Source organism: Macaca mulatta, chromosome 1 (genome assembly GCF_049350105.2).
Source record: "Macaca mulatta isolate MMU2019108-1 chromosome 1, T2T-MMU8v2.0, whole genome shotgun sequence".
NCBI classification, from domain to species: Eukaryota; Metazoa; Chordata; class Mammalia; order Primates; family Cercopithecidae; genus Macaca; species Macaca mulatta.
Window position 1 is genome coordinate 173172900 of NC_133406.1, and position 27631 is coordinate 173200530.

The 27631-nt window shown below is 39.7% G+C and overlaps 1 protein-coding gene and 1 non-coding gene across 5 annotated transcripts; one reads left to right on the top strand and one right to left on the bottom strand.

The window, feature by feature from the left end:
* Positions 1-6221: 6221 nt before the first annotated feature.
* On the top strand, positions 6222-26240 carry SERBP1 (SERPINE1 mRNA binding protein 1). 4 transcript variants are annotated; one of them, XM_015141988.3, is made up of 8 exons: positions 6222-6636; positions 10343-10493; positions 11347-11487; positions 11589-11678; positions 12233-12355; positions 16517-16694; positions 21308-21481; positions 24017-26240. In XM_015141988.3, the coding sequence occupies exons 1-8, from the start codon at positions 6324-6326 to the stop codon at positions 24071-24073; spliced, it is 1227 nt and encodes a 408-aa protein (XP_014997474.1). In that variant the 5' UTR covers positions 6222-6323; the 3' UTR covers positions 24074-26240. The 4 variants fall into 4 exon arrangements, with proteins under 4 accessions (XP_014997474.1, XP_014997494.1, XP_014997484.1 ...); XM_015142008.3 differs by having other exon boundaries at positions 12278-12355; XM_015141998.3 differs by having other exon boundaries at positions 11607-11678.
* On the bottom strand, positions 19358-19462 carry LOC114674971 (U6 spliceosomal RNA). Its single transcript, XR_003726065.1, has one exon. It is a non-coding gene; the product is annotated as a U6 spliceosomal RNA (small nuclear RNA).
* Positions 26241-27631: the final 1391 nt, after the last annotated feature.

Consider the following 27631-nt stretch of genomic DNA (forward strand, 5'->3'; position numbering starts at 1 on the left):
TCTTGTCATGATTCAGGCCTCACTCACCTCTAATGGTTTCTGACCATACAATCCAAAAAAGTTGTTCCCTCTTCACAGCACATTCTCTAGTACTTATGACTCTGAAAATGATCTTGTTTACTTATATTTATTTACTTCCTTACTCTTTGCTTCTCTCTGCCAGCTTGTAAACTCCATGAAAACAGAGGGGTTGCTTGTTTTGTTTACCACAGAATCCTCAGGGCTCAGAACAGTGCTCAACACACTAGTGGATGTTCAATAAATAGATATTGAATTACATGTTTGTTATCAAGGTGGATAAATAGTAAGTGTGAAATATATTTTCTACATTCAGAATGTCATTGGATGTATTTAAATTTAAAAACTTGAGCTCTGTTGTAATGTGTAAAATAAAATGTTTTAAAAAGAGGCATAAGATGAATAACTATCTCTTTTATTTCTTTTGAAGTTTTTCTTTTTGGTTTTACTATTAAAAATTAATTTAAATTAAAAAGAAGAGGAATATACTGAACACAAAATGTTTTTCTTTTTTTTTCTTTTGAGACGAAGTCTCCCTCTGTCGCCCAGGCTGCAGTGCAGTGGCACGCGCCATCTTGGCTCACTGCAAGCTCCGCTTCCTGGGTTCACACCATTCTCCTGCCTCAGCCTCCCAAGTAGCTGGGACTACAGGCGCCCGCCACCTCGCCCGGCTAGTTTTTTGTATTTTTAGTAGAGACGAGGTCTCATCGTGTTAGCCAGGATGGTCTCGATCTCCTGACCTTGTGATCCGCCTGCTTCGGCCTCCCAAAGTGCTGGGATTACAGGCGTGAGCCACCATGCCCGGCCCACAAAATTAATTTTGAATAGATTAAGGCCTAGCTGTAAGGCCTAAAACTATTTTTAATTTTTATTTTTTTCTAAAACTATTTTATAAAAAACCTATACAACTTTTAGAAGAAAACATAGAAGTAAGTCTTTGTGACCTTAGATTAGGAAAAAGCTTGTTAGATATGACAATAGAGGACTGGGTGCAGTAGCTCACACCTGTAATCCCAACACTTTGGGAGGCTGAGGTGGACGAATCGCTTGAGCTCAGGAGTTTGAAACCAGCCTGGGCAACATGGTGAAACCCCGTCTCTACAAAAAACACAAAAAAATTAGGCGGATGTGCTGGCGTGCACCTGTAGTCCTAGCTACTCGGGAGGCTGAGGAGGGAGGGTCACTTGATCCCAGAAGTTCAAGGCTACAGTGAGCCTTCATCAGCCACTGCACTCCAGCCTGGGTGACAGAGTGAGACTCTATCTCAAAAACAAACAAACACAAAAAACAAAACAAAAAAAGATAATAGAAGCAAAAATGACCAAAAAAAAAAAAAAAAGATAAATTGGATTTTATCATAAAGATCACATCAAATTAAAAACTTTCATGCCCCAAAGGATATTATCAATAAAGTAAAAAGTCTTATGATGTTGGCTATGGGGGAAAAACAAAAGAAAAAAAGAATTAAAAAGAGAAAAACAAAAAAAAAGAAAGTGAAAAGTCAATCCCCAGAATGGGAAAAAAAAATTTGCAAATCATATATCTGATAAGAAACTTGCATCTAGAATATATGCAGAACTCTTAAAATGTGATGATAAAATAGAGAAGTATACCAGTTTTTAAAAAGGTAAAGGATCTGAACAGACACTTCGCCAAAGAAGATACAAAAATGGCTACTAAACATGTAAAAAGATGCCCAACATCATTAGCCATTAGGGGAATGCAATTAAAAAAACACAAGGAGAACCACTTCACACCTGGTAGAATGGTTATAATAAAAAAGACAGACAATAACAAACATTAGTGAGGATTTGGAGAACTTGGAACTCACATAATTGTCGGTGGGACTGTTAAATTGTGCAGCCTTTTTGGAAAATAGTTTGGCAGTTCCTCAAAATGTTAAACATAGAGTTACCATATGACCCCAACAATTCCATTCCAAGAGAATCGAAAACATATGTCCACCCAAACCCTGCAAACAAATATTCATAACAGTATTATCCATGACAGACAAAAGGTGGAAACCACCCAAATTTCCATCAACTGATGAATGGATAAATAAAATTTAGTCTATTTATACAGTAGAATATTATTCAGTTACAAAAAAAAAAATGAAGTAGTGATATATGGTACAATATGCATGAACCTTGAAAACATTGTGATAAATGAAAGAAGCCAGTTATAAAAGATCACACATTGTAAGATTCCACTTATATGAAATGTCCAGAAGAGGCAAATCTATGAGACAGAAAGTAAATTAGTGGTTGCCTAGGGCTGGGGATAGAAGGAATAAGGAATGACTGCTAATGGGTAGTTTTCTTTCAGGGGTGATAAAAATGCTCTAAAATTAGATAGCGGTAATGGCTGCACAACTCTGTGAATATACTAAAAACCATTAACTGGTATCCTTTAGGTGGCTGAATTATATAGCACATGAATTATATCTCAATATAACTATTTTTCTCCTTATGTTTTTGTTTTGTTCTTTTTTTGGTAACACAGAAAAAAAAAAAGGAAGTTTAAACTCAAGAAGTTCAACCTTCAAAGTGAGTTTGAGGTGGCAAAAGAAGGAGTATAATATTTCTATTTTTAGCTCTGATAGTCTAACTTTAGCACAAGCCTAGACTTGCAATATTATACTTAGCATTCCAGTTTCAGTCATAGGGGATTTGTCCTTTTCTTCACAAGAACCACCTTTACTGGTTTTGTTTTAAAAATACATTATATATTGAATACACTAAAAATTAGTCTATTTACATTGATGTGATACCTATATCCAGTGTCCCCAAACTGTTAGAATAGTTTGATTTTGCTACACGTGGTAGCAATTTAAAGATGAAGGACTTTTTCCTCTTCCTTGTTACCACTGGGTGCCCAGGCTGTAAGATCAGACTGCCAGACTCTTTCAGTCAATGTGAATTTGGGAGGGGCACTTAACCTCAGGTTCCCTATCTATAAAAGGGGGATAGAGGTAATACTACTTTTTACTTCATAATGTTATTCTGAAAATTAAATGAAATAATGCATGTAAGCTATTTAATATTTAATACTTAGCAGTGTCTACTGCGTAACAAATGTGCAAATGGTAGTAAGTAGACCCGGTGCAGTGGCTCATGCCTGTAATTCCAACACTTTGGGAGGCCAAGACGGGTGGATCACTTGAGGTTGGGAGTTCAAGACCAGCCTGGCCAACATGGTGAAACCCTGTCTCCACTAAAAATACAAAAAGTTAGCCGGGCGTGGTGGCACACGCCTGTAATCCCAGCTAATCCGGATGCTGAGGCAGGAGAATCACCTGAACATGGGTAGAAAAAAATGTAGTACAGCAATTGTTAATTATTACTATTATTTATAGCAACAATAACAGGGGGTTGAGATTATGAAGAAATGGATGAAAGCAAGTTGTAATGTGGCTGAGAACTGAATATTGCATTAGGATCCTGAAAGTAAATGAAGGCAGGAAGAAGGAGATATATAATATTGTTTCTCCATTTCGTTAACATCAGGCAACTACATTGGATATTTAATCATGGTTTTCAGCATTTATTGCTAGAAAACCCTTCAGAGAGGCTTGTTGTAGATAAGACTGTTAAGTTTCATGAGTATTTTTCAGAGAAGAAGATGTGATTCAAATATTGCTACAGAGAGATGACATTTTAGGCCACATGTCTAATCAGTGATACCGCCTGACACTTGTCGCTTTTATAAATCATGCCTTTAATTTGAATACTAGTGTCTGCCGGGAAATTTCTCTTCCCTTGAGGATTATTTGGCTGATGTTTTCCTAGTGAGAGTAGCAAGAACTTTTAGAATTTTAATATTTAATATTAAGAAATTAATATTTCAACTTTGTAGAATAAAGGAAACTGAAAATAACTAGTTATAAAATAACGATTGAGAGATGTAAAAGACCATCTTGAGCTTTATTTGTATACTTTAAAAATGGACTTTAAAACTTTTCAGAAATATAAAAGATTCTCCCCTTTTCTTCAAATGCTTATTCATAACATTTTTATGTAATCTTAATAGGTAAATTCTCTGAGGAGCATAAATGAACCTCATAAATTCATAGCCGAAAATTTCTCTAAGTGTAGCTTATTTTCAAATATTCTTATTATAATAATGCTTGGTGGTCACGAAGATCTGTCTGAGCAAACCAGAAATCTGTAATGGAGGAAAAAAATGACTAACAACAGGCCTGCTCCAGCCCCCGATTGTGGCAGGAGTAGTTAACTTACTTAAGCTCTTTGTTTTCATTTTCTTCATCTTAAAACAGAAGTAATAACCTTTTTTGGGGGGGGGTATGGAGTAATAACTTTCTTATAGAGCTGATGTAAGGTTTAAAGGAGATCACATACGTAAAGTGCACCAAGCACATACTAAAACATCACATTTTGGCTATGAATATCGTTACTGTGGCCGTGGCCAGAAAGAGGTAAGAAGGGGAGCTTTCACAGATGTCTCAAAGATGCAGATAGTCTCAAAGATGCAACAGCCCGTGAAGAGAGAGGATCTGTCAAAATGTGGAGATCTTCTACATTGCACTTGAGCTATTTCGAAAAGGTGGGAAGAGTATGGTCAAAAGCTCCTTGTCTTGGTAGGTGCCACAGAGCCAGAGCCTGTGAAAGAGAGGATGAGATAGGGGGTGTGTTTGAGGTTGGGGTGGGTAGGACTGAGGCAGCAGGGAAGTAAGTGGCTCTGAAGAGTAGGGGAGGATTGAGAAATAAGAAAACCAGGAGGTTTGCTGCCACATGTATGTAATATGACTCGTGTCTTCTATTTTCCCTGCTAAGGAATTGATTTAAAATCTGCTCGGAAATTGATGATTACATTCCGCCATGTTACATACCCTGACACACAACCATGTTTAAATCATATCGGAAACTTAAACATTGGACAGCTTTCTATCAGTGCAGAGTCTGAATTAAAGAGCTGATGTCCGGTCTCCTAGTGGAGGTAGAAGGCTGGGCTAATACCTGTCACTAGCACTTACAGAGGTGTGAATTTGGTAAATCATTTCATCTCTGAAGTGGTTTCAGCATTTGTGAAAAGAGGCAACTATTTGCCTAACACAATGTTGAGTTCAAGGTTATTCATAGCTCCTGCCAGAGATGCATTTGCTATTTTGTGTTAATGGAAAAGGATTTAAAAATTATGATATATTTAAACACGGTGCTACCAAATGTGCTTAAAATGCATTCAAACTGTATTCTTTTAATGAACTTTAATATTCTCAACTAGTATCAATGCTTTGTTATTATTAAGTATTGACTTCAATATTTCCCACCCCTCACCGCAACTCCTAGCACACACGCACTCGAAATGCTCTAAAATGGTATTTATTGAGCGCATGTGACTAACACCACAGCCACCTAAGCCCTGACTTGCCGGACACGAACGGACAATTAATTGGAATGACTGTAACAGCGTTTCTGTAAACAGTGCTTCCTAGCGGCTTGCCCAGTGTCTAGCGCTGCACAGTCAGGAGTTAACCACTCCTACGACACCGGCCGCCACACGGTGAGAAGCCCGGGAAAGACGCGCCACACTCCCATGTGATAGTTTCACTTGTCTTTTTGGTTAGTTCTGCTACCCTAGTTCACGTCCCCGCGAGAGGAAACGTATTCCACCTCACATTAGACAGAAGAGCCTCGATTCACCGTGGAGCCTGACAAAAGGGCACTCCAGCGACTGAGCTGCTCGGACTTGGCACAGGCAGGGTCCAGCCTACTCGCTGCCGGCGCGGCGTCTCAGCAACACCCCCTCCCCCGGAAGTTTGTGCGTCTCAGATGTAAGGTCTGGGAGTCACCTTGACCCTTCCCGGAGCGGTGGGGAAAGTTAGCCTGAGCCCGAGGGAGCGTGAGTGAAACCAAAGAGCACTTTCGCGAGTCAGCTACGCCGTCACGTTTTTCTGGTTTCAGGGTAGCTGAAGACCTACAGAGTTTAAGGGCGACCAGAGCAGGTGGCAGGACTCCGCCCACCACCACGCTTCCCCTCCTTCAGCTCGCACGCTTCACTCCCTTCTTGGGGTCCCGCCTCTCGGGCGCGCGCGAAGAGTTGTCGCGCGGTGCATCCTGGGAATTGTAGTCCCAACGCAGGGAGTCGCCTCAGGAGAAACTACTCTGGCCTACACACCCCACAGTGCCTTGCGGCGCTGGCCGCTCCCGGATGTGTGCCTGGCGCCGGAAGAGAAGACGGCCCCCCTCTCTCGGCCCGGCCATCTTGTGGGAAGAGCTGAAGCAGGCGCTCTTGGCTCGGCGCGGCCCGCTGCAATCCGTGGAGGAACGCGCCGCCGAGCCACCATCATGCCTGGGCACTTACAGGAAGGCTTCGGCTGCGTGGTCACCAACCGATTCGACCAGTTATTTGACGACGAATCGGACCCCTTCGAGGTGCTGAAGGCAGCGGAGAACAAGAAAAAAGAAGCCGGCGGGGGCGGCGTTGGGGGCCCCGGGGCCAAGAGCGCAGCTCAGGCCGCGGCCCAGACCAACTCCAACGCGGCAGGCAAACAGCTGCGCAAGGAGTCCCAGAAAGACCGCAAGAACCCGCTGCCCCCCAGCGTTGGCGTGGTTGACAAGAAAGAGGAGACGCAGCCGCCCGTGGCGCTTAAGAAAGAAGGTAAAGCAGGGGCAGAATGTGGGGGAGACTGGGATGGAGGGAAGGAGCGAGAGGGCTGCCGGCTACCACTTGTTTCTGGAGCTCCGAGGGTCCGCGGGAGACTTTGCCGCCTATTTCCTCACGTTTCTTCACGCGACAAAAGCCAGGTCCTGCGAAGGTGCCAGGAGCGTGGTAGCCCCAAGTTGAAGCCACCGCCGGCGAGGCTCTCGGAGCCACCCCCTTCCCGCCTTAGGTTGTGAGCGGAGGAGCGTGGTCGGAGATGAGCTGCTCCTCGAGCGCGCTCGGGGTCCGGGGAGGCTGTTGCCTTCCCGCCGGATTCCTTGGCGGGCGAGCGCATGGACTGAGGTGCGGGGAAGCCGGCCGCTCACCGACGCTTGCCGTAGTTACGGAGGGGCTCGGGGTCCATCGCTGCTTACTGCGCAGAGCTGCTCCTTTGAGGTGCTGTTGTTTCAGGCTCCTGTCCTGCCATCTTGTCCCACGACGGCGCGGAGTATCCCCGCCGAAAAGCAGGGGGTCGTTCCAGGCCATCGGACGTGTGGAGTCAGCCGCAGGTTGGGGTGCCGCGTGTGCTTTATTGTTTCTCCTCCACCTCTCAACTGTTAGGACTTTCTCAGAACTTGCTGGGGTGAGTTGAGCTGTTGGGAAATGGAGGAGTTTGGCCACACTCGACTAAGCAGAAGCGGGAATTATGAATGAAGACTGGTGATCGCAGGACGTCCCGAGGAAAGTCCTCGAGTCACGATCCTCTCTCTCTCGACTCCCCAAACTGAGTCTTTCACATGGTGGACTCTGGGCCTCGTGGGTAAAGTGAGTGCAGAGGCTGTCACAGCGTTAGTCGCAGCAGAGCTCTTTAGAGTCTGCAGCTTTTTTTTTCCCCCTCCACATGTGCGTGAAGCATGGTGAGAGTTTCACTGGCGGTTAATAGTTGCTTCCAGGGCACTGTGAGTTTCACAGGATTGTCTTGATTTTTGCATTCTCATTACCAGTTTGTTACGGATGAAAAAGAGCAAGTAGTTCGAAGATAAGAACGTGCATGATCAATAGCAAGCAGGTGTCGGACCTAAGGTCTGAATCTTTAAAGCTGTATTTATATGTTGAAAGTTGAAATTACCCCTTCCTGCCACGTGCTTCTCTGAAAGGAGTTCTCATTAGCTTTTGTTGACTTCTGTGACATTCAACTAATTTTGAAAATCAAAACAATTTCCTCGTGGTGGGATTTGTTTTAGGAGGTTTATTGGTTTTTGTGGTTTTTTTTTTTTTTTTTTTGAGGACTTTTATGAGGCTTAGAATGAAGAACCTCGGTCCTAGGTGGTGAATGAAAGAAAATAATTCTTGTGGTAAAATTATAGGTTGAGGAGAAACACAGTTGGAGTATTAGAAAGCATGTACATCACTTAGGCCAAGTATCTCTTCAGCCAATTAAGCTTTATGGCAATCTAACACACCTAAATAAATCATTTAATTCGTGTGTTAAGTAACGCTGACTTGTGTAATTATTTAAACTATGCTTAAGCTTAAGAAAGTAAACCAAAAAGTTGAGTCTGACGAATAGTGTGTACCAGGTAGATGTGTTCACTCATTTTGAATGTTCAAAACATGAAGCATGTTTAAATGCCTGAGTTATTTTGATCATGAAGCCCATCTAAGAAATAAGCTCTTACCTGAAAAGTATTTTAAGTGACAAATGTGGGGAATGATTTCATGAAGTTAGAACTAAGACTTAAGTTCACCATTCAATAAGTCTTTCCATGGGAAAACTATTCCATATTAGCAATCAACATTTTCCTTAGGTCAGTATTTCAGAGCACTCTTATTAAGTTGCATAAAATACAAGCATGTAAATACAGGAAAAGTGTTGAATGGACAATACCCGTTTTGAGATTCTACTGTCCTATTTACTGGGAATATATCTGTAAACAAAATCCCTGCAGATAGTAGGAAGGTTAACCTGATTGTGTTCTGTGGTTTTGACAACACATTGTGACATAATGCTTGACATACTTTAGACAGATATTTAATGTTTATGTTTTATGAATTAATTTTGTAGCTTCTCTTGCCCATTTGAAGAACTTGAGAATTGATAGCAGAATGTCATTGAGAGTGTAGACCAGGAATTTTCTAAAACAGAATGGATGCCTGAAACTAGTGCAGTTAATGAGCTTGCAGGTTATACATAAGTATATCAAAAGAAGCTTGCATTTTTAAATGTCAGTCTTTTTCATTAGGTGAGTTTAATCTAAGTTTCTAAGATTCTGTAAGCTTAATATTGATATTGGGTGGGGACGCCAACTATTGTTCACTTGGGTGTGTGTGGCTTGGATATTATTGCAAGGACTGGCTCCTTAACTCCACCCCAGTACACTTTATTACTGATGACATTTATTTAAATACCTTGGTGTAAGGTCTAACATTTGTAGTCTGTCTTGTATTTGCTGGGAATGAACTTCAAAATTCTATTGAAGAGACTGATAGTTACTGTTTGGCTCCAGTTACAGGCAATTGAACAATTGGGTGTGTCCTGATGGTGTTCTACTTTCTTAGAACCAAAGTGAAGCAGCTTAAAATCTTGTAAAACCAATTCCTCAGCTGCTTTATGACTTTGTCAGAAATTGGGAATTAGAGCATACCAACAATCTTAAAGTCATTAATTTAATCATCCATCTATTGATCCTTAAGGGCACTAGTAATTTACATTGGTTGCCTTTGTGGGGTTTCAAACATTACAGGAAAAGCAGTAAAGGGGGAAATTAGTAAATGCTTCAGCTATCACTTAGTGTCACAAGTTTCTTATTTCTTACATACTGCTTAAAAGGGGTCTTATGTGTGTGGATTTGGTTTTTAAAGATTATTTGACAATAAAGATAGTTGTTAGGGCAGATTTTTTAGAGGACTGTCTCCATGCATAATAAGTAACTGTTTCCTAACTTGGAAGTACTTAGAGATGTGGGAGTGTGTACAAACATATATACACTTACATGCTATAAATTTTTAAACTGTTTAATAGGGGAAGATGGCCCTTTTTGTGTGCCTGCAGTTGAGACTAAAAGATGACACTTTCTGGTTAAATGGCTGTTTTAAACTGAGGTGATGTTCTCTAATAATCCTAAATGCCATATTTTCCTTTCAGATTTGTGATTCCATAGAATTATGAGTCTTAATTGCTTTTTTGTTTTTTCAGATTAGATAGGATAACAAAGTGTGGCCCTCACTTTTGTGAGGGGCCATATCTAGTGAGTGTGTTGATTTGCTTGGTTATTATGAATGGCTGCTGGTATTTTCTTTGGTATTTTAAAAGCCAAAATGTATCACTTGCCTAACATTTTTTAAATTTAAAACTTTTTATTAAGAGACTGATATCTTGAAAAGTGACGGGAATAATGGTTGCCCAAATGATTTCCAAGTCAGTTATAGAAAATGCTTATGAGGGGGAGAATAACTTGGCAAACTAAATAGAAGTTTAAAACAAGTTTATTGTCTGTATTTTATTTATTTATGTATTTGGTCCGTGGTATGGATTGGAAGGTTTATTGTCTTTAAATGGCAGTTTCTCTAAGGTACTTTGTTACACATTAGAGTTACCCAGTGTTTACTTTTTTCCAACAGGAAATGGTAGTGGATTGGAAGAGAAGCAGCTTTTTGACAGTCCAGGCCTAAACTTTTTGTATTGCGAAAATAGTTTGCTTATGCAGGTTATCTATCCTTTTAGGAATAAGACGAGTTGGAAGAAGACCTGATCAACAACTTCAGGGTGAAGGGAAAATAATTGATAGAAGACCAGAAAGGCGACCACCTCGTGAACGAAGATTCGAAAAGCCAATTGAAGAAAAGGGTGAAGGAGGCGAATTTTCAGTTGATCGGTAAGTTGTTTTTTTTTGTTTTTGAGCCAGGATCTTGGTCTAACTCCTAGGCTTGGAGTGCAGTGATGCAAGCGTAGCTCACTACAGTCTCTGCTTCCTGGGCTCAAGCAGTCCTCTCATTTCAACCTCCTCCTGAGTAGCTCGGACTACAAGATCACACCACCACACTCTGCTAATTTTTTTGTAGAGCTGAGGTCTCACTATCTATATTGCATGGGTGGGTCTTGAGCTCCTCTGCTCAAGCTATCCTCCTGCAATATTGGGATTACAGGCGTGAACCAAAAAAGTCTTCATATTTTGTTACTTTATAGAATCACCGCTTAATGTTAAGCTATAAATTGGGAATAATTGCCAGGTAGCAGTCTGGCTAATTGTTTCTATTAGTTTTTGACAGAAACATCTGTATGTGTGCATTGTTATGTTTTAGACCTTTGGGTGATGGTTCAAACTTAGGTCTCTTGTAATGGAAGCACTTTATTGAATTGATAACCACTTTTTTTTTCTTGCTGTCTCCCGATACAGAGTTAGAAGGAAAATACTGTTGGTTTATTAAATGTGTTTAATTTTTAAGTGTATTGGTAAATAGTGATGGACTGGATTATATGTGCAATGAATAACAGTGGAATAGTATATGCATTGGTAGTAATGTTTTAGAGTGCTAAAATAGTTTTCTTGTTCTGGGAGGCTTTCTTGTTCTGGCTTCCTTTATGTTTAGAAATAGACTATTTTGAATTTTCTGAAGCATGTGTATTTATTGGTTTTTGAGCTGGTAAACATGTTCTGTATTTTTGGGTTTTTGGATGGATTTTCCTCATTCTGGAAACCATGGAAGTATAATTTGTTTATATTATAGACCGATTATTGACCGACCTATTCGAGGTCGTGGTGGTCTTGGAAGAGGTCGAGGGGGCCGTGGACGTGGAATGGGCCGAGGAGATGGATTTGATTCTCGTGGCAAACGTGAATTTGATAGGCATAGTGGAAGTGATAGATCGTAAGTCTTACTGGTTTTTAGTTTATTTTAATATTTTAATCTAATAAACAAACTTTGAATTTCTAGAACTAAAGAGTATTATGTTAACTCAGTTTTGTTAGTTCTTTTTCACATTACAGTGGCCTGAAGCACGAGGACAAACGTGGAGGTAGCGGATCTCACAACTGGGGAACTGTCAAAGATGAATTAACGTTGGTATTCTGATTTTTTTAAAAATTCTGTACCTAACTAGGGGTTAATCCATACCTCTGTCAAATTTTACTTGTCTCTGAGATAATGAATGCTCTCCTCTGAGAGCTACTGTAAGATAATGTCCTATGGGATGAATTTGGGTTGTAGTGTATTGAATGACTGGTTTTTCTATACTTCAATATATTTGTTACTCATTTTTCCCCCATATATATTTGTAGCTTTTCCTGAAACCCCACAATAAGGTTATTTGGGTATTCTGATTATCTTAGTGTCCTTAATAGTTCCTATTCTAGTTTTTGACTTTGTTGTCATTACAAAATTTGTTAAACTAGTAAAGCTTGGTTTTATAATTAGCTGCCTTGTTCTGTTACTTTTTAAGTATGAAGTATATGAACTAAATAGTTTATATTATTTGCTTTTCAAGGTCTTCTGGGGAGTATATTTAGTAGGAAAGGAGTTAGAGAATGTGAGGGCTTACGGTATTTTTGTATGAAGAACTCTTCAGCTACATGTAAATGGACCTAGATGCCTTTCTTTTTCTTTCTTTCCTTAGAGAGTCCCCCAAATACATTCAGAAACAAATATCTTATAATTACAGTGACTTGGATCAATCAAATGTGACTGAGGAAACACCTGAAGGTGAAGAACATCATCCAGTGGCAGACACTGAAAATAAGTAAGTGGTTTTGCGTGTAATAGTAATGACCCAGAATTGAAAGCACTGGATTTTGACCAATGAGATAACCCATAGATTTAATGCTGTTGCTTGATGGCTTTTCGTTTTTGACAAGGGAGACGTATTGTACCCTCATCTCTCAAAGAGTATTTAAAAGAATGCTTTTTTTTTTTTTTTTTTCTTTTTTTGGTAAGAGACAGGGTCTCACTATATTGCCTAGGCAGGTCTGGAATTCCTGGGCTCAAGCGTTCCTCCTGCCTTGGCCTTCCAAAGTGCTGGGATTACAGGCATGAGCCGCTGCACCCAGCCCTTAAAAGAGTGCTTTATGTGTATATATTTTGACTATGCTTTGAAAAATAGAATATTTTAATGTGGTTATTTCTGTTTGATTAGTCATTTTACCATTGTCATACAACCGTACAAATTTTACTTTGAGATAGTTAAAAGTAGAAAATGTGGCCATTTTAAGATTAGTTCTGTCTTGAAGTTACTTCCAACGTAGAATTTGGAACATAGCATTACTGGCCTGTTTTTAAATGTGTGAAGAGAGCAAAGATCAGAGTATGTTATTCACGAGCATTTTTTTCTTTTTTGAGACCAGGTCTCATTCTGTTGCCCAGGCTGGAATGCAGTGGAGTGATCTTGGCTCACTGCAGCCTCCGCTTCCTGGGCTCAAACAATCCTTCCACCTCAGCCACCTGAGTAGCTGGGACTACAGGTGCCTGCCACCAGGCCTGGCTAATTTTTGTATTTTTAGTAGAGGAGAGTTTCACCATTTTGCCCAGGCTGGTCTTCAACTCGTGAGTTCAGGCAAGCCACCCACCTTGGCCTGCCAAAGTGCTGGGATTACAGGCGTGAGCCACCTTCCCCAGCCCTTCACTAACTTTTTTTTTTTTAATGCCTGGCTAATATTCTATATTTTTTAGTAGAGAGGGGTTTCACTGTCTTGGCCAACTGGACAGGCTGGTCTTGAACTCTTGACCTCAGGTGATCTGCCCTCCTCGGCCTCCCAGAGTGCTGGGATTACAGGAGTGAGCCACCACGTCTGGCCCTTCACTAGCTTTTAAAATTACGTGTTTTTGTTTTGTTTTTTTTTTTTTTCTTTTTCGAGACAGTCTCGCTCTGTCACCCAGGCTGAAGTGCAGTGGCGTTATCTCGGCTCACTGCAACTTCTGCCTCCTGGGTTCAAGTGATTCTTCTACCTCAGTCTTCTGAGTAACTAGGATTACAGGCGTGCATCACCACACCTGGCTAATTTTTTATATTTCTAGTAGAGACGGTTTCACCATAATGGCCAGGCTGGTCTCGAATTCCTGATCAGAGTTCTGGGATTATGGGCGTGCGCCACGGCGCCTGGCCTAAAATTATGTTTATTTTGTCAGTTATTTGTTATTGTGGTTTAAAGTCTTGGATTACAGGTTGTTTAGGACAGTGATTCCTAACCAGAAGCATATTCAAGTTAGTTTGGGGGTGGGAGGGGCAGATGCTTTCTAAACTTGCTCTTTTTTTTTTTTTTTTTTTTTTTTTTTTTTTTTTTTTTTTTGAGACGGAGTTTCACTTGTTGCCCAGGCTGGAGTGCAATGGCGTGATCTCGGCTCACTGCATCCTCTGCCTCCTGGGTTTAAGTGATTCTCCTGCCTCAGCTCCTGAGTAGCTGGGATTACAGGCATGTGCCACTATGCCCAGCTAAGTTTGGATATTTAGTAGAGATGGGATTTCTCCATGTTGGTCAGGCTGATCTCCAACTCCCGACCTCAGGTGATCCGCACACCTCAGCATCCCAAAGTCCTGGGATTACAGGCGTGAGTCACTGCGCCTGGCCTTGAATTTTTTCTTTTCTTCAGGAAGAATTGCTCTTATGGTGAAACACTGTTAATGATGGGAGTATCATATTCCATGGATTTGTTGGGATAAGGAAAAATGATATACTATTGGAGGGAGTAGATAAAAGTACCTAGTATTGGGTGATGTTTTGAACTTGGTAGTAAAAATTTATGCAAAACTATAATGGAATCATACTTTTGCCTGATAAACAATGAAATTGTGATTGGTGCCTTAACAAATGAACCCTATGCAACATTTAAGTTTCTCACAGTGGTCAACATTTTTGTTTGTTTGTTTCTTTGAGACACAGTCTCCTGTCTCCCATGCTAGAGTGCAGTGGTGCGATTTTGGCTATTCTGAGGTTCAGGTGATTCCCCTGCCTCAGTCTCCCGATTACCTGGGACAATAGGTATGCTCCAGCATGCCCGGCTAATTTTTGTATTTTCAGTAGAGACACGGTTACACCATGTTGGCCAGGCTGGTCTTGAACTCCTGGCCTCAAGTGATCCTCCCGCCTTGGCCTCCCAAAATGCTGGGATTACAGGTGTGAGCCACGGCGTCCAACCACAACTGTTTAATAGAGCCCATGTTGAATCACTCAGAGTGATCTGCAAATATTATAACTTTACCAAAAGGTACTAGTGTGCTGATAGCGTATCGGTAGCAAATCCTTAGCTGAGTACCCAGGAATGAAATTGAAGGTGTTTGGTTTAAAGAAAATAATTATCCATCACATTAGAACTGTCTCTAATCTTACTCCAGAGTAGGGAAGAATCTGGGCATAGCATATGGAAGTATAAATTTAAGAAACACAACATTGGCTGACTGATTAACTAGCTTATATATAGCTTCCAGAGCTTCTGTTTGGTTTTTATTTAATCTTTGCAGTAATTCCTGAAAGGTGGGTGTCATGCCTCCATGATATGATAAAAGGTATGCTAAGTTATATTCCTGGCTGTGTTATAACATGGGTAACCAGGACTTTTTTTATATTCTTGGATTTCTCATCTGTAAAATGACTGGGTGGACTCAGTACCCAATTCAGTGTAAACTTGCTCTAGAGTTGTTTTTTGTTTTTTGCAGCATAGATATAACTGGAGGAAGTTTTAAGATAGGATTTGTCAAATGGTAAAGGGCAGCATCCAGGGAGATATTTGAGCTCTAAAGCTAACTGAATCACCTGCTATCTTTGGAAAGAAGGGCTCCCCAAATAGCAAATGACTTGTTTGATGACAATTGCAAATTGAGATTATACTAAAATAATGGATCCTTAGGCCAGTGCTTTGTTTCTGTAAAAAGAGGAAAGGATCGTATTCAATAGTTATAGACTGGAGAATTATATTTAGAAATAAATGGTTTAGTGTTAAATAATGAAACCAGTGTGTGTTTGTGGATAGTTCTATTAGCAGTGAATCCTTGGCCTCCTTTCCATATACAGGTTGGTTTGAAAATTGGAGTATAAGGATTTTAGGATTTGTAGAAACATGGCTATTGTTTTTATTTGCTATAAGTGCTAGTTGCCGAAATAAAGCATAGAGGAACAGTTCTTTTATGTTCCAAAATTTGAACCCTGGTTGCTAACAGACATTCTTCTGTCAAGAGGATAACCTTCTTGTGTGTTATTAAGAATTAACGTATTTTGGGAATTATGGAAATTAAAAATGTGGTTTAAAAGAAGATAGGCTGAGGATTTTACCTAAGAAGGTAGTTTTTAAACAAGGTACTGTTTGGTTTTTTATTTTTTGAGACGGAGTCTCGCTCGTAGCCCAGGATGCAGTGCAGTGGTGTGATCTTGGCTCGCGAGCTCCGCCTCCCGGGTTCACGCCATTCTCCTGCCTCAGCCTCTGGAGTAGCTGGGACTATAGGTGCCCGCCACCACGCCTGGCTAATTTTTTGTATTTTTGGTAGAGACGGGGTTTCACTGTGTTAGCCAGGATGGTCTCGATCTCCTGATCTCGTGATCTGCCCGCCTCGGCCTCCCAAAGTGCTGGGATTACGGGCATGAGCCACCGTGCCTAGCCGGTACTGTTTTTAAGAAATGTACATTTTAGTATTGGTAAAGCCTGTTCTAGGTTGTATTACTGATAAATGATCATTTAAGAGTTCATGAGGATGAATTCTATATCCCTTACTTGTATATAGTCAGCAAACACTGAATTCCTGGTCTCTACCAAGTTGATTAGTTACACAGGAAACTAGGATACCCTCATCCTTGGATAATCTTTCTCTAAAAGATTACAAGGTTCACTTTCTTAATTAAAATCATAAATTTGAAATATTTTGATGTAAATTATATCAGCTCTCTACCAGGTATAAAACTTGAAAACCTTTTCACAGGGAGAATGAAGTTGAAGAGGTAAAAGAGGAGGGTCCAAAAGAGATGACTTTGGATGAGTGGAAGGCTATTCAAAATAAGGACCGGGCAAAAGTAGAATTTAATATCCGAAAACCAAATGAAGGTGCTGATGGGCAGTGGAAGAAGGGATTTGTTCTTCATAAATCAAAGAGTGAAGAGGTAAAATTAAGTTTTGTCGTGTTTGAAAATGTTCAGATGTGACTTGAATTGTATTTATAATTTTTGTTTTAAAATTTCACATGGGTGATTTGTCTATAAAAAAAGCTTTACATAGGATCATTTGGGGCAGATAATTTGCTTTATAAGGAAAATAAACTGTATTACATATTCTAAGAAAGTCCTTCGATCAGTTCATAATTATGTTTTATGTGGTAGAGATGCTTTTTCCTAAAAAGCTGTTAGTGGTGTATTGTGTAATTATTAGTGTTCAGAAATATGATAGTTCTTTTCAAAGTTGTGATTGTATTTTTGAAATCTTGCCAAACTGGAGATCATTAAAGGACTTTGGTATTATGGTGTTAGGTTGAAATCTTGACATTTTCATATAACCTAAAATGTAAGTGACTTCATTTGGAATTCAACTTTTGAAACTGTCTGCCTATATCATATGTAATGGCCAGGACACTCAGTAAATGGTAATATGCATCTTGTCTAAGGAATGATGGCTTTAAAAACCAAAGAATATGTGGGTTTTACTTAAGACACATGGAAACTAGTGAAAATACAGTTGACTTGTTGAACAATGTGAGGTTGCTAGGGGCACTGACCCTGCAGATCAGTGCACATGTAACCTTTGACTCTGCCGAAACTTAACTACTAATAACCTGTTGACTGAAAGTCTTATTGATAACATAACCAGTTAACGCATTTTGTATGTTGCATATTATATACTGTATTTTTATAGTAAAGTAAGTTAAAATGTTGAGAAAATATATTTACTGTTCATTAAGTGGAACTGGATTGTCACAAAGGTCTTTATTTTGGATAGGAAGAAGAGGTGTTGGGCTTGTTTCAAGGCTGACAGGCAGAATGTTCAAACCCAAGTTGTTCAAGGGTCAGCTGTATTGGAAAAAGTCACATTGATGGCTTTTGAATTGGTAGCTTCCGTTTAAGCTTTGGGGTGTGTTCTTAGAGGAATATTTCAGTGCCGCTCCCTGTTAGGGCTTGTATGAGTTTTTAAAGCCAAACTGTATTATTTCTTCTCCTAAATTTTTTTTCTCTATCAGCTTCCTTTAACCTTTTGACATTTGTGTTTGATTTATTCATATCATAAATTGGGCTGTGCCAGAAATCCAGACTGCAAGTTTTATCATCCTAAGGTAAAGTTAAATTAAAATATTGTGAGGGCAAACCCATTTAATAAGGTTATTAGTTATTTTTATTTTTTTTGAGACACAGTCTGACTCTTTCGCCCAGGCTGGAATGCAGTGGTACCGTCTCTGCTCACCACAACCTCCCACCTCTCGAATTCAAACAATTCTTGTGTCTCAACCTCCCCAGTAGCTGGGATTATGGACATTCTCCACCACGCCCGGGTAATGTTTGTATTTTTAGTAGAGATGAGGTTTCACCATGCTGGCCAGGCTGGTTTCAAACTCCTGGCCTCAAGTGATCCACCTGTCTCAGCCTCCCAAAGTGCTGGGATTATAGGCGTGTGCCACCATGCCCAGCCGATACGCTTAATTTTTTAAACTGCAAAATGGCTATAAGACAAACTTGGAAACATTGTAAAATAAAATGGAGGTTAAAAAGATTTAAAGTTTTTTTTAGGTTTAGAGATGATTTTTAACATTTACTCCATATGAATGGTAAATGAGGAAATTATCTTTTTTTAAGTCCTGTAGAAAAAAAACTGCATTAGAACACTTGGTTTTGGCCAGGCTCAGTGACTCACACCTGTAATCCCAGCACTTTGGGAGACTGAGGTGGGCGGATCACCTGAGGTCAGGATTTCAAGACCAGTCTGACCAACATGGAGAAACCCCATCTCTACTAAAGATACAAAATTAGCCAGGTGTGGTGGCGCATGCCTGTAATCCCAGCTACTCAGGAGGCTGAGGCAAGAGAATCACTTGAACACAGGAGGCGGAGGTTGCAGTGAGCTGAGGTTACACCACTGCACTCCAGCCTGGGCAACAGAGCAAGACTCTTTCTCAAAAAAATTTTTTTAAAAAGCTCTTTAACTTGTACATATCTTCATTCTCATGACAAATGTGAGGTAGTTACGAGGAAGGAAGAAACTTTACAAATGGAGAACTGTGTTACCATGTTATTGACAGAGCTCAGAGTTTCTGTTTTCTGCTGCTCATTCTCTGAGCTCTCTAGAAAGAAGGAGGCTGGGCACAGTGGCTTACACCTGTAATCCCAGCACTTTGGGAGGCTGAGGCAAGCAGATATTTGAGTTGAAAGTTTGAGACCAGCCTGGGCAGCATGGCAAAACCCTGTTTCTACAAAAACTATAAAAATAATCTGGATGTGGTTGCATGCACCTGTGGTCTCAGCTACCTAGGAGGCTGAGGCAGGAGAGGATCACTTGAGCCCAGGAAGCAGAGGTTGGGGTGAGCCAAGATTGCATCACTGCATTCCAGTCTAGTTGACAGAGCAAGACTGTCTCAAAAGAAAATAAAAGGTTCCCCCCAACCCCCTGCCCCAAATTTATCCCAGTACAGTTTCTTGGTATCTGCAGGGGATTCGTTCCAGGACCCAGACATACTAAAATTTTCAGATGCTTAAGTCCATTATATAAAATGGCATGGTATCTGCATATAGCCTAAACACATTTTCCCAAATACTTTATTTTTTATTGTTTCTATTTTTTAAATTAAAAAATAGAACAATTTACAGTTTTGCTTGTCATCCTTGTGGGGATCATGCTAATAATCTTTGCATCATTCCACTTCTAGTATGTGTGCTGCCAAAGTGAGCACTCCCCCATACACTTTATTTTGAGACAAGGTCTTGGTCTGTCATGTAGGCTGGAATGCAGTAGCATGGTCACAGCTTACTGCAGCCTCAACCTCCATGTGCTCAAGCGATCCTTCTAGCTCAGCCTCCTGAGTAGCTGGAACTACATGCCTGTGCCAGCTCCTGGACTCAGGCAGCCCTCCTGCCTATGCCTTCCAGAGTGTGGGATTACAAGTTTCAGCCACTGCCCTTGGCCTTACTTTTTATTGTTATATGGTTGGTTGGTTTTATTTTCTTCTGAATATTTTTGATAGGTGGTTTGCAATTAATTGAAAGCATTGGTTTGAAAGAGCAAACATTTAAAAATCACACAATTAGTGTATATAATTCATCTTAATTTGCTGGTGTTTTTGTGAATTTGTTTTTATGTTTCTAGGCTCCTTTAAAATTCGTATTAGAGCCTTCTATTGCCTTACATTGTGTTAGTGTGGGTACAAAGGATTGACCTTTAATGCTAGTATGAGTTGATGTAAGGGATGAAAACACAAAAATTTATTTGTACTTTAAAGGCTAGTTATTAACAGTTGTAATATTTTAAGTTGAATCTAATGGAATTGTAATAGTACAAGTTCTAATGAAAGAAGAAAATGTTCTTTATTCCTGTAGAAAAGAGGATTTCTTACATGTATTTAGAAAAAGAAAGCTGTACTTTAAAGTCCCATAGGCACAGTTTTCAACTAGAAGATTAAAACCCATCCCAAGCATGGAAGAAGACATCAGGCATGGAGCAGTGTAGAACTGTCTGGCTTTTTGCTTTTTTCCTCCCAGACTGGGTCATGTATCTTAAACACAAATAGAAAGGATCTGGATTTCACAAACATGACTTCATTTTTAAGAAGTTTCTAGCTGGGCGTGGTGGCTCATGCCGGTAGTCCCAGCACTTTGGAGGGCCAACACCAGCGGATCGCTCGAGCCCAGGAGTTTGAGACCAGCCTGAGCAACACTGCGAAAACCTGTCTATAAAAAAATACAAAAAAATTAGCCAGACATCGTGGCATGTGCCTGTAGTCCCAGCTACTTGGGAGGCTGAGGTGGGAGGATCACTTGAGCCTGGGAGGTGGAGGTTGCAATGAACCCAGATTGCGCCACTGCACTCCAGCCTGGTGACAGAGTGAGACCCTGTCTCAAAAAAAAAAAAAAGATTCCTGTGACACATTTAAGCTGTGGATTTATTTGTGCATAGCTTTACAAGATTCCCCTTATGTAAAGTGTGTAGTGTTTCACTTGAATTTGTAGCTCTCCATATTTGTGTGGAAAAACATAATGGTTGTATATTAACAGAAGATGCTTCTGAAAAGTTTGTATGGAATAAGGTCATTACCCTAGTTATAGTTGAAAGAGTGTAGAACAGAGGTTTTCTTTTTAACTTGCGTGTTCTTTTTAACTTCAGTGATAGTAGTAGCCTTATATGTCACCTCTCCAGAGGTCTTCATCAAGGATTCACATTGGAGTCCTGATCTGAAGGGCGTATTTAAAATGTACTTGTCCAGATTTCACTGCTAAAGATTATGATTCAGTAGGTCTGGGATGGGCCACAATCATTTGGGTTGATTGTGATAGCATATATGTCTTTAGTTGAGGACCACTGATATTACCTGCAATTTTGAGATAGAGAAAAGTGAAGGAAATTATTCCTCCAAGATCACTATAGCTGAGCCCTAGCTTGTTACCTGTGGAGACATTCAGACATTTGTTCACAGAAAGTACAGTTTGGATTTTTGGTCTTTTTAGAAGAAAGCTCATTATTTAGAAATTTTGCGACGTTACTTTTCTACTAATAACCCAGTCATCTTCACTTATGTTTTTAGGCTCATGCTGAAGATTCGGTTATGGACCATCATTTCCGGAAGCCAGCAAATGATATAACGTCTCAGCTGGAGATCAATTTTGGAGACCTTGGCCGCCCAGGACGTGGTGGCAGGGGAGGACGAGGTGGACGTGGGCGTGGTGGGCGCCCAAACCGTGGCAGCAGGACTGACAAGGTAATTTAAGACTTTGTTTTCCTTTTATGTAATTTAAGGACCTCTTAGAAGTCACTGGCTGGGTCCTTCTGGGAACATAAGAAGTAGAAGTAGTAGCAGTGTCTTTAAGAAACCACGTGTTGGCCGGGCGCGGTGGCTCAAGCCTGTAATCCCAGCACTTTGGGAGGCCGAGACGGGCGGATCACGAGGTCAGGAGATTGAGACCATCCTGGCTAACATGGTGAAACCCCGTCTCTACTGAAAAATACAAAAAACTAGTCGGGCGAGGTGGCGGGTGCCTGTAGTCCCAGCTACTCGGGGAGGCTGAGGCAGGAGAATGGCGTAAACCCGGGAGGCGGAGCTTGCAGTGAGCTGAGATCTGGCCACTGCATTCCAGCCTGGGCGACAGCACGAGACTCCGTCTCAAAAAAAAAGAAACCACGTGTTAGGTTATATTTTTGTTTAAAGCACTTAAATGTCTTTTTTGGAGTGCTGTAAGTAGTGTTAAGTTACCACCTTTTGAATTAGGTGCTGGTCATGGTGCTGGGCTAGGCATTTTATGTACTTAATGTCATTTAATTCTTGTTAACTATGATGACATTCTCATTTTCCAGACAAGAAAATCTGGTGTAGTGAATCAGGTTAACTCTTGACCTTTGCTAAGGCTTACCTGAAAAGCAATCTGTTCGCTTTGATAATTCCTAACTGCTTTTTAAGTCTCTGCTTAATAACCATCGTGTTCCTTGTATAATTCCTCTTGTGACACTCATGATTGTTGATGCTTTTTTCTTTTACTAGACTCTTCTGAGAGAGCTGGGATTCATTTTTGTCTTACTTTACTTTCTATAATCCCTCCGATGCCTTGAACAGTATATGGAACAAAACAAGTTCTTAGAGAAATATTTTGATGAATCCCAAGTAATTGATAGATATGAACTCGGATCTGATGCTTGGAAGCAACCATAATGTCCTCCTAAATTCTCAACATCTTACAAATTTGGGGACCCACCTGCTTGATTGAGTCTATTTTTGATTATTATAAGGGTAACTTATCACTGCCAGTGTAATGATACTTTGTTCCTCCAAGACCAATCTTTTTTTTTTTTTTTTTTAAGGCGGCGGTTGTGTTTATGGGCTTTTCCCATACTTTTTTTTTTAGTTCTGTTATTTATACTTTAGGCTATAAAGAGCAATTTGGACTCCTTTTTTTGGACTTTTTTTTTTTTGAGATGGAGTCGCTCTGTCGCCCAGGCTGGATTGCAGTGGCGGAATCTCAGCTCACTGCAAGCTCCGCCTCCCGGGTTCACGGCATTCTCCTGCCTCAACCTCCCGAGTAGCTGGAACTACAGGCGCCTGCCACCTCGCCCGGCTAGTTTTTTTTTGTATTTTTTAGTAGAGACGGGGTTTCACCGTGTTAGCCAGGATGGTCTCGATCTCCTGACCTCGTGATCCACCCGTCTCGGCCTCCCAAAGTGCTGGGATTACAGGCTTGAGCCACCACGCCTGGCCCTGTTTTTGGACTTTTAACCTTGTTGATTATTGCTACTTAAATATTCGTTTCTTAGCATGCTTTCACATTGATGCCATTCTTATTTAGCAAGTGGAAAAAGTATAAGAATTCTGAACAACAATGCAAATTCATATACATAATTGCTTGTGAATCTATTCGTATGGTTTACTGGAAAAAACAAAACAACTGGGCTGGGCACATTGGCTCATGCCTGTAATCCCAGTACTTTGGGAGGCCTGGGTGAACAGATCACCTGAGGTTGGGAATTTGAGACCAGCCTGGCCAACATTGTGAAACCCTGTCTCATTAGCCAGGTATGGTGGCACAGCCCTGTAACCAGCTACTTGGGAGGCTGAGGCACAAGAATCCCCTGAACCCAGGAGGCGGAGGTTGCAGTGAACTGAGATCATGCTACTGCACTCCAGCTTGGGCAACAGAATGTAAGACTGTCTCCAAAAAAAAAAGAGAAAAAGAAAACAACCCATACTATTACTCTGGAATAAAAGTAGGTCTTGATAGAAATTTAGGACAGGGCTCATTGCAAATATATGTAGTTTTTTTCTGATCCATAATTGTCTTGATACATTTTACCTAGAGTTTTAACAGTAGGGTTTTTTGTGGGTTGTTTGTTTGTTTGTTTGTTTTGTTTTGTTTTGTTTTGAGATGGGAGTCTCACTCTGTTGCCCAGGCTGGAGTGCAGTGGCCGGATCTCAGCTCACTGCAACCCTCGCCTCCCAGATTCAAGCTATTCTCCTGCCTCAGCCTCCCGAGTAGCTGGGATCACAGGTGCCTGCCACCACGCCCAGCTAATATTTTGTATTTTTAGTAGAGACAGCATTTCACCATGTTGGCCAAGCTGGTCTCAAACTCCTGACCTCAGGTCATCCACCCGCCTTGGCCTCCCAAAGTACTAGGATTACAGGTTTGAGCCACCGTGCCTGGCCAACAGTAAAATTTTTTAGAGTTCTATCTTAATGTAGACACTAGCTAACAATGTAATTTTGAAGAATTGAGAACTGTGGTTAATTTTAGTTTTTCTTTTTCAGTCAAGTGCTTCTGCTCCTGATGTGGATGACCCAGAGGCATTCCCAGCTCTGGCTTAACTGGATGCCATAAGACAACCCTGGTTCCTTTGTGAACCCTTCTGTTCAAAGCTTTTGCATGCTTAAGGATTCCAAACGACTAAGAAATTTAAAAAAAAAAAAAGACTGTCATTCATACCATTCACACCTAAAGACTGAATTTTATCTGTTTTAAAAATGAACTTCTCTCGCTACACAGAAGTAACAAATATGGTAGTCAGTTTTGTATTTAGAAATGTATTGGTAGCAGGGATGTTTTCATAATTTTCAGAGATTATGCATTCTTCATGAATACTTTTGTATTGCTGCTTGCAAATATGCATTTCCAAACTTGAAATATAGGTGTGAACAGTGTGTACCAGTTTAAAGCTTTCACTTCATTTGTGTTTTTTAATTAAGGATTTAGAAGTTCCCCCAATTACAAACTGGTTTTAAATATTGGACATATTGGTTTTAATACCTGCTTTGCATATTCACACATGGTCAACTGGGACATGTTAAACTTTGATTTGTCAAATTTTATGCTGTGTGGAATACTAACTATATGTATTTTAACTTAGTTTTAATATTTTCATTTTTGGGGAAAAATCTTTTTTCACTTCTCATGATAGCTGTTATATATATATGCTAAATCTTTATATACAGAAATATCAGTACTTGAACAAATTCAAAGCACATTGGTTTATTAACCCTTGCTCCTTGCATGGTTCATTAGGTTCAGATTATAACTGATTTACATTTTCAACTATATTTACTTTTTAAATGTGTGACTTTCCCATTTTAAAATCTAAACTAGACATCTTAATTGGTGAAAGTTGTTTAAGCTACTTATTGTTGGTAGACACATCCTGTCAAGTGAAGTAGTTTTATAGGTATGGGTTTTTTCTCCCCCTCCACCAGGGTGGGTGGAATAAGTTGATTTGGCCAATGTGTAATATTTAAACTGTTCTGTAAAATAAGTGTCTGGCCATTTGGTATGATTTCTGTGTGTGAAAGGTCACAAAATCAAAATGGTGCATCCATGATCAGCAACCATTTAACCCTTCCTTGTTCTAAAACAAAAACCAAAGGGCACTGGTTGGTAGGGTGAGGTGGGGAGTATTTTAATTTTTGGAATTTGGGAAGCAGACCAGCTTTACTTTATAAGGCTGGAACAGCAGCACTATCCATGAAATATAAACCAAAAATCTTTACTATTTCCTAGATTGCTATTATTTGGTCCTAAGTTGAGTATTCCACAGAAAGTGGTAATTATCTTTTCTCTCTTCCTCCATTAGAAAATTAGGTTAATAATGGATTCCTATAATGGGAGCATCACTACTTATTAAAACACACATAGAATGATGAATAAAGTTTTCTAGGATTGTCTTTTATTCTGCCACATTTATTGATAAACTGAAGGAATTTTAAAAAAAGTTTTAAGAATCATTTGTCACGTCATTTTTAGAAATGTTCTACCTGTATATGGTAATGTCCAATTTTAAAAGTATTGGACATCTTCAGTCTTAAACAGTTATATTTAGCTGATTGGTTCTCACATATACTTCTAAAAGAGAAATTTTATGTTATAAGAGTTACTTGTTTGGATTAGATTTATTAATCTCAGTTACCTACTATTCTGACATTTTAGGAAGGAGGTAATTGTTTTTAATGATGGATAAACTTGTGCTGGTGTTTTGGATCTTATGATGCTGAGCATGTTCTGCACTGGTGCTATTGTCTAATATAATTTTATATTTACAAACATACGTGCTACCCTGAGATTAATTTAGTCCATATGAACTGTTGACCCCTTTTGAGACGGCAACATACGCACTCATAAATCAGTGTGTTTAGACTTCTCAAGTATCTAACTCATTTCCAAACATGTACCATGTTTATAAATCTTGATTTCTAGCAACATGCTATAGAAAACACCTGCTATTCAAAACACAACTTCTACTCAGTGTCATCCATTGCTGTCGTGAGAGACGACATAGCAATATCTGGTATGTTGCAAGCTTTCAAGATAGCCTGAACTTAAAAAGTTGGTCCATTAGTTGTATCTGATGGATATAAATTTGCCTCCTAGTTCACTTTGTGTCAAGAGCTAAAACTGTGAACCTAACTTTCTCTTACTGGTGGGTAATAACTGAAAATAAAGATTTATTTTCATGCTCACTTCTTAAAAGTCATAAAAACAATCAAATAGGATCATGTTTATTGTCATGTGTTTCCTGGTTTCTGACCTGTGTGCACACCCCTTTGTGCTTACAATTTTTAAATTGAATTTCATATGGGGTTTTTATTTGCTAAAAACCAGGCTGTTGAATCACATTTGGGAAGGGTACTTATCTTAATGACTAGTGACTTAATTGGGAAAGTTGAATTCTTGTAAGATACAAAATCCAAGGACTTCTTGGATTTAATCTAATTGTTACTTCTTAGCAGATCACTTTTTTGATAATGAAAGTGAAGCATACTGAATGCTACTTTTTATTGATAAACTGGCTATAATAGTCTAGGGGAAAAATTCCTAAACAGATACAGATTCCTAAAGTAATAGTGGCAGCTGATGTTTCAGTGAACTTCTATCTTGATGCGTTTAAATGGAAGTAATACCAGAGCTGACATTTTAAAGGCATTTTTACAGCTTGAAATGAAATGATTTATTAGCTATTTTGAGACCTGTGGAGTTATGCAAGAATTTTAAAAAGTGACACCATATACATCTAGTCAGTTCCTTTACTCTTATTTTTTGGATGGAAGTAGGACACTTCATTTCCAGGATTGTAAATATATTTGGGGCTTGTTTTTGGTGTGGGTTTAAAAGGAAGATACTAAGTATTCATTCTAATTTTGTTATTTTTCTAGTTGCCAGAGATGGTTGCACTGAAATAGAAAAATAGGGGGTTGCATACAAAGCCTCAGTGTGTATTGGATTTTGAAAATACTAGATTGGTGCAATTACTTTTGTACCAACCTAACATGTCTAGGAAAGTACCATCATATGGAAGGAAACAGCAAGTATTAGAAGGTTCAAAGGAATGAGAACTAGGAAGTTGATAGAACCTAATCGATGTTGACTCAAGGTAAGATTGTTCAGGTATGTTAGTGGACATCTAGTCCAATGGTATAGCAAATTCCAGAGGTCTCAGGTGCATGTAATTCTACTTAAGAAAGTAAACACTTAGAAAATAGATTATAACCCAGATGTTTGGATTACACTGAGATAAATATGTAAAGTTTTAGCAAGTCTGAACATGTACAAGCCAGATCTTCAGATTGACTAAGAAAAGCCCAGAAAGTTCATTATTTACTGTGCTTTCTATGGCATAACTGGTGACAAGGCAGTAAAATGATACATATTTGAACTGGATCATAGTAATTAAATGATTGATCAATGCAAGATAATTGTCAGGTTGAGATTAATAGTAAGTGGCAGCTTCCCAGAAATTTGGGTTGTTATTTGGCCCAAGCTGTGCCCTGGGATTACCACTTAATCTTGTTTGACTTTTAAGTTCAAATTTGGGGGTTATGTGAAGTGATTGAAATAAATCAGGCTGAGGAAGTCGGTAATTTCAAGAATATAGAGAGAGC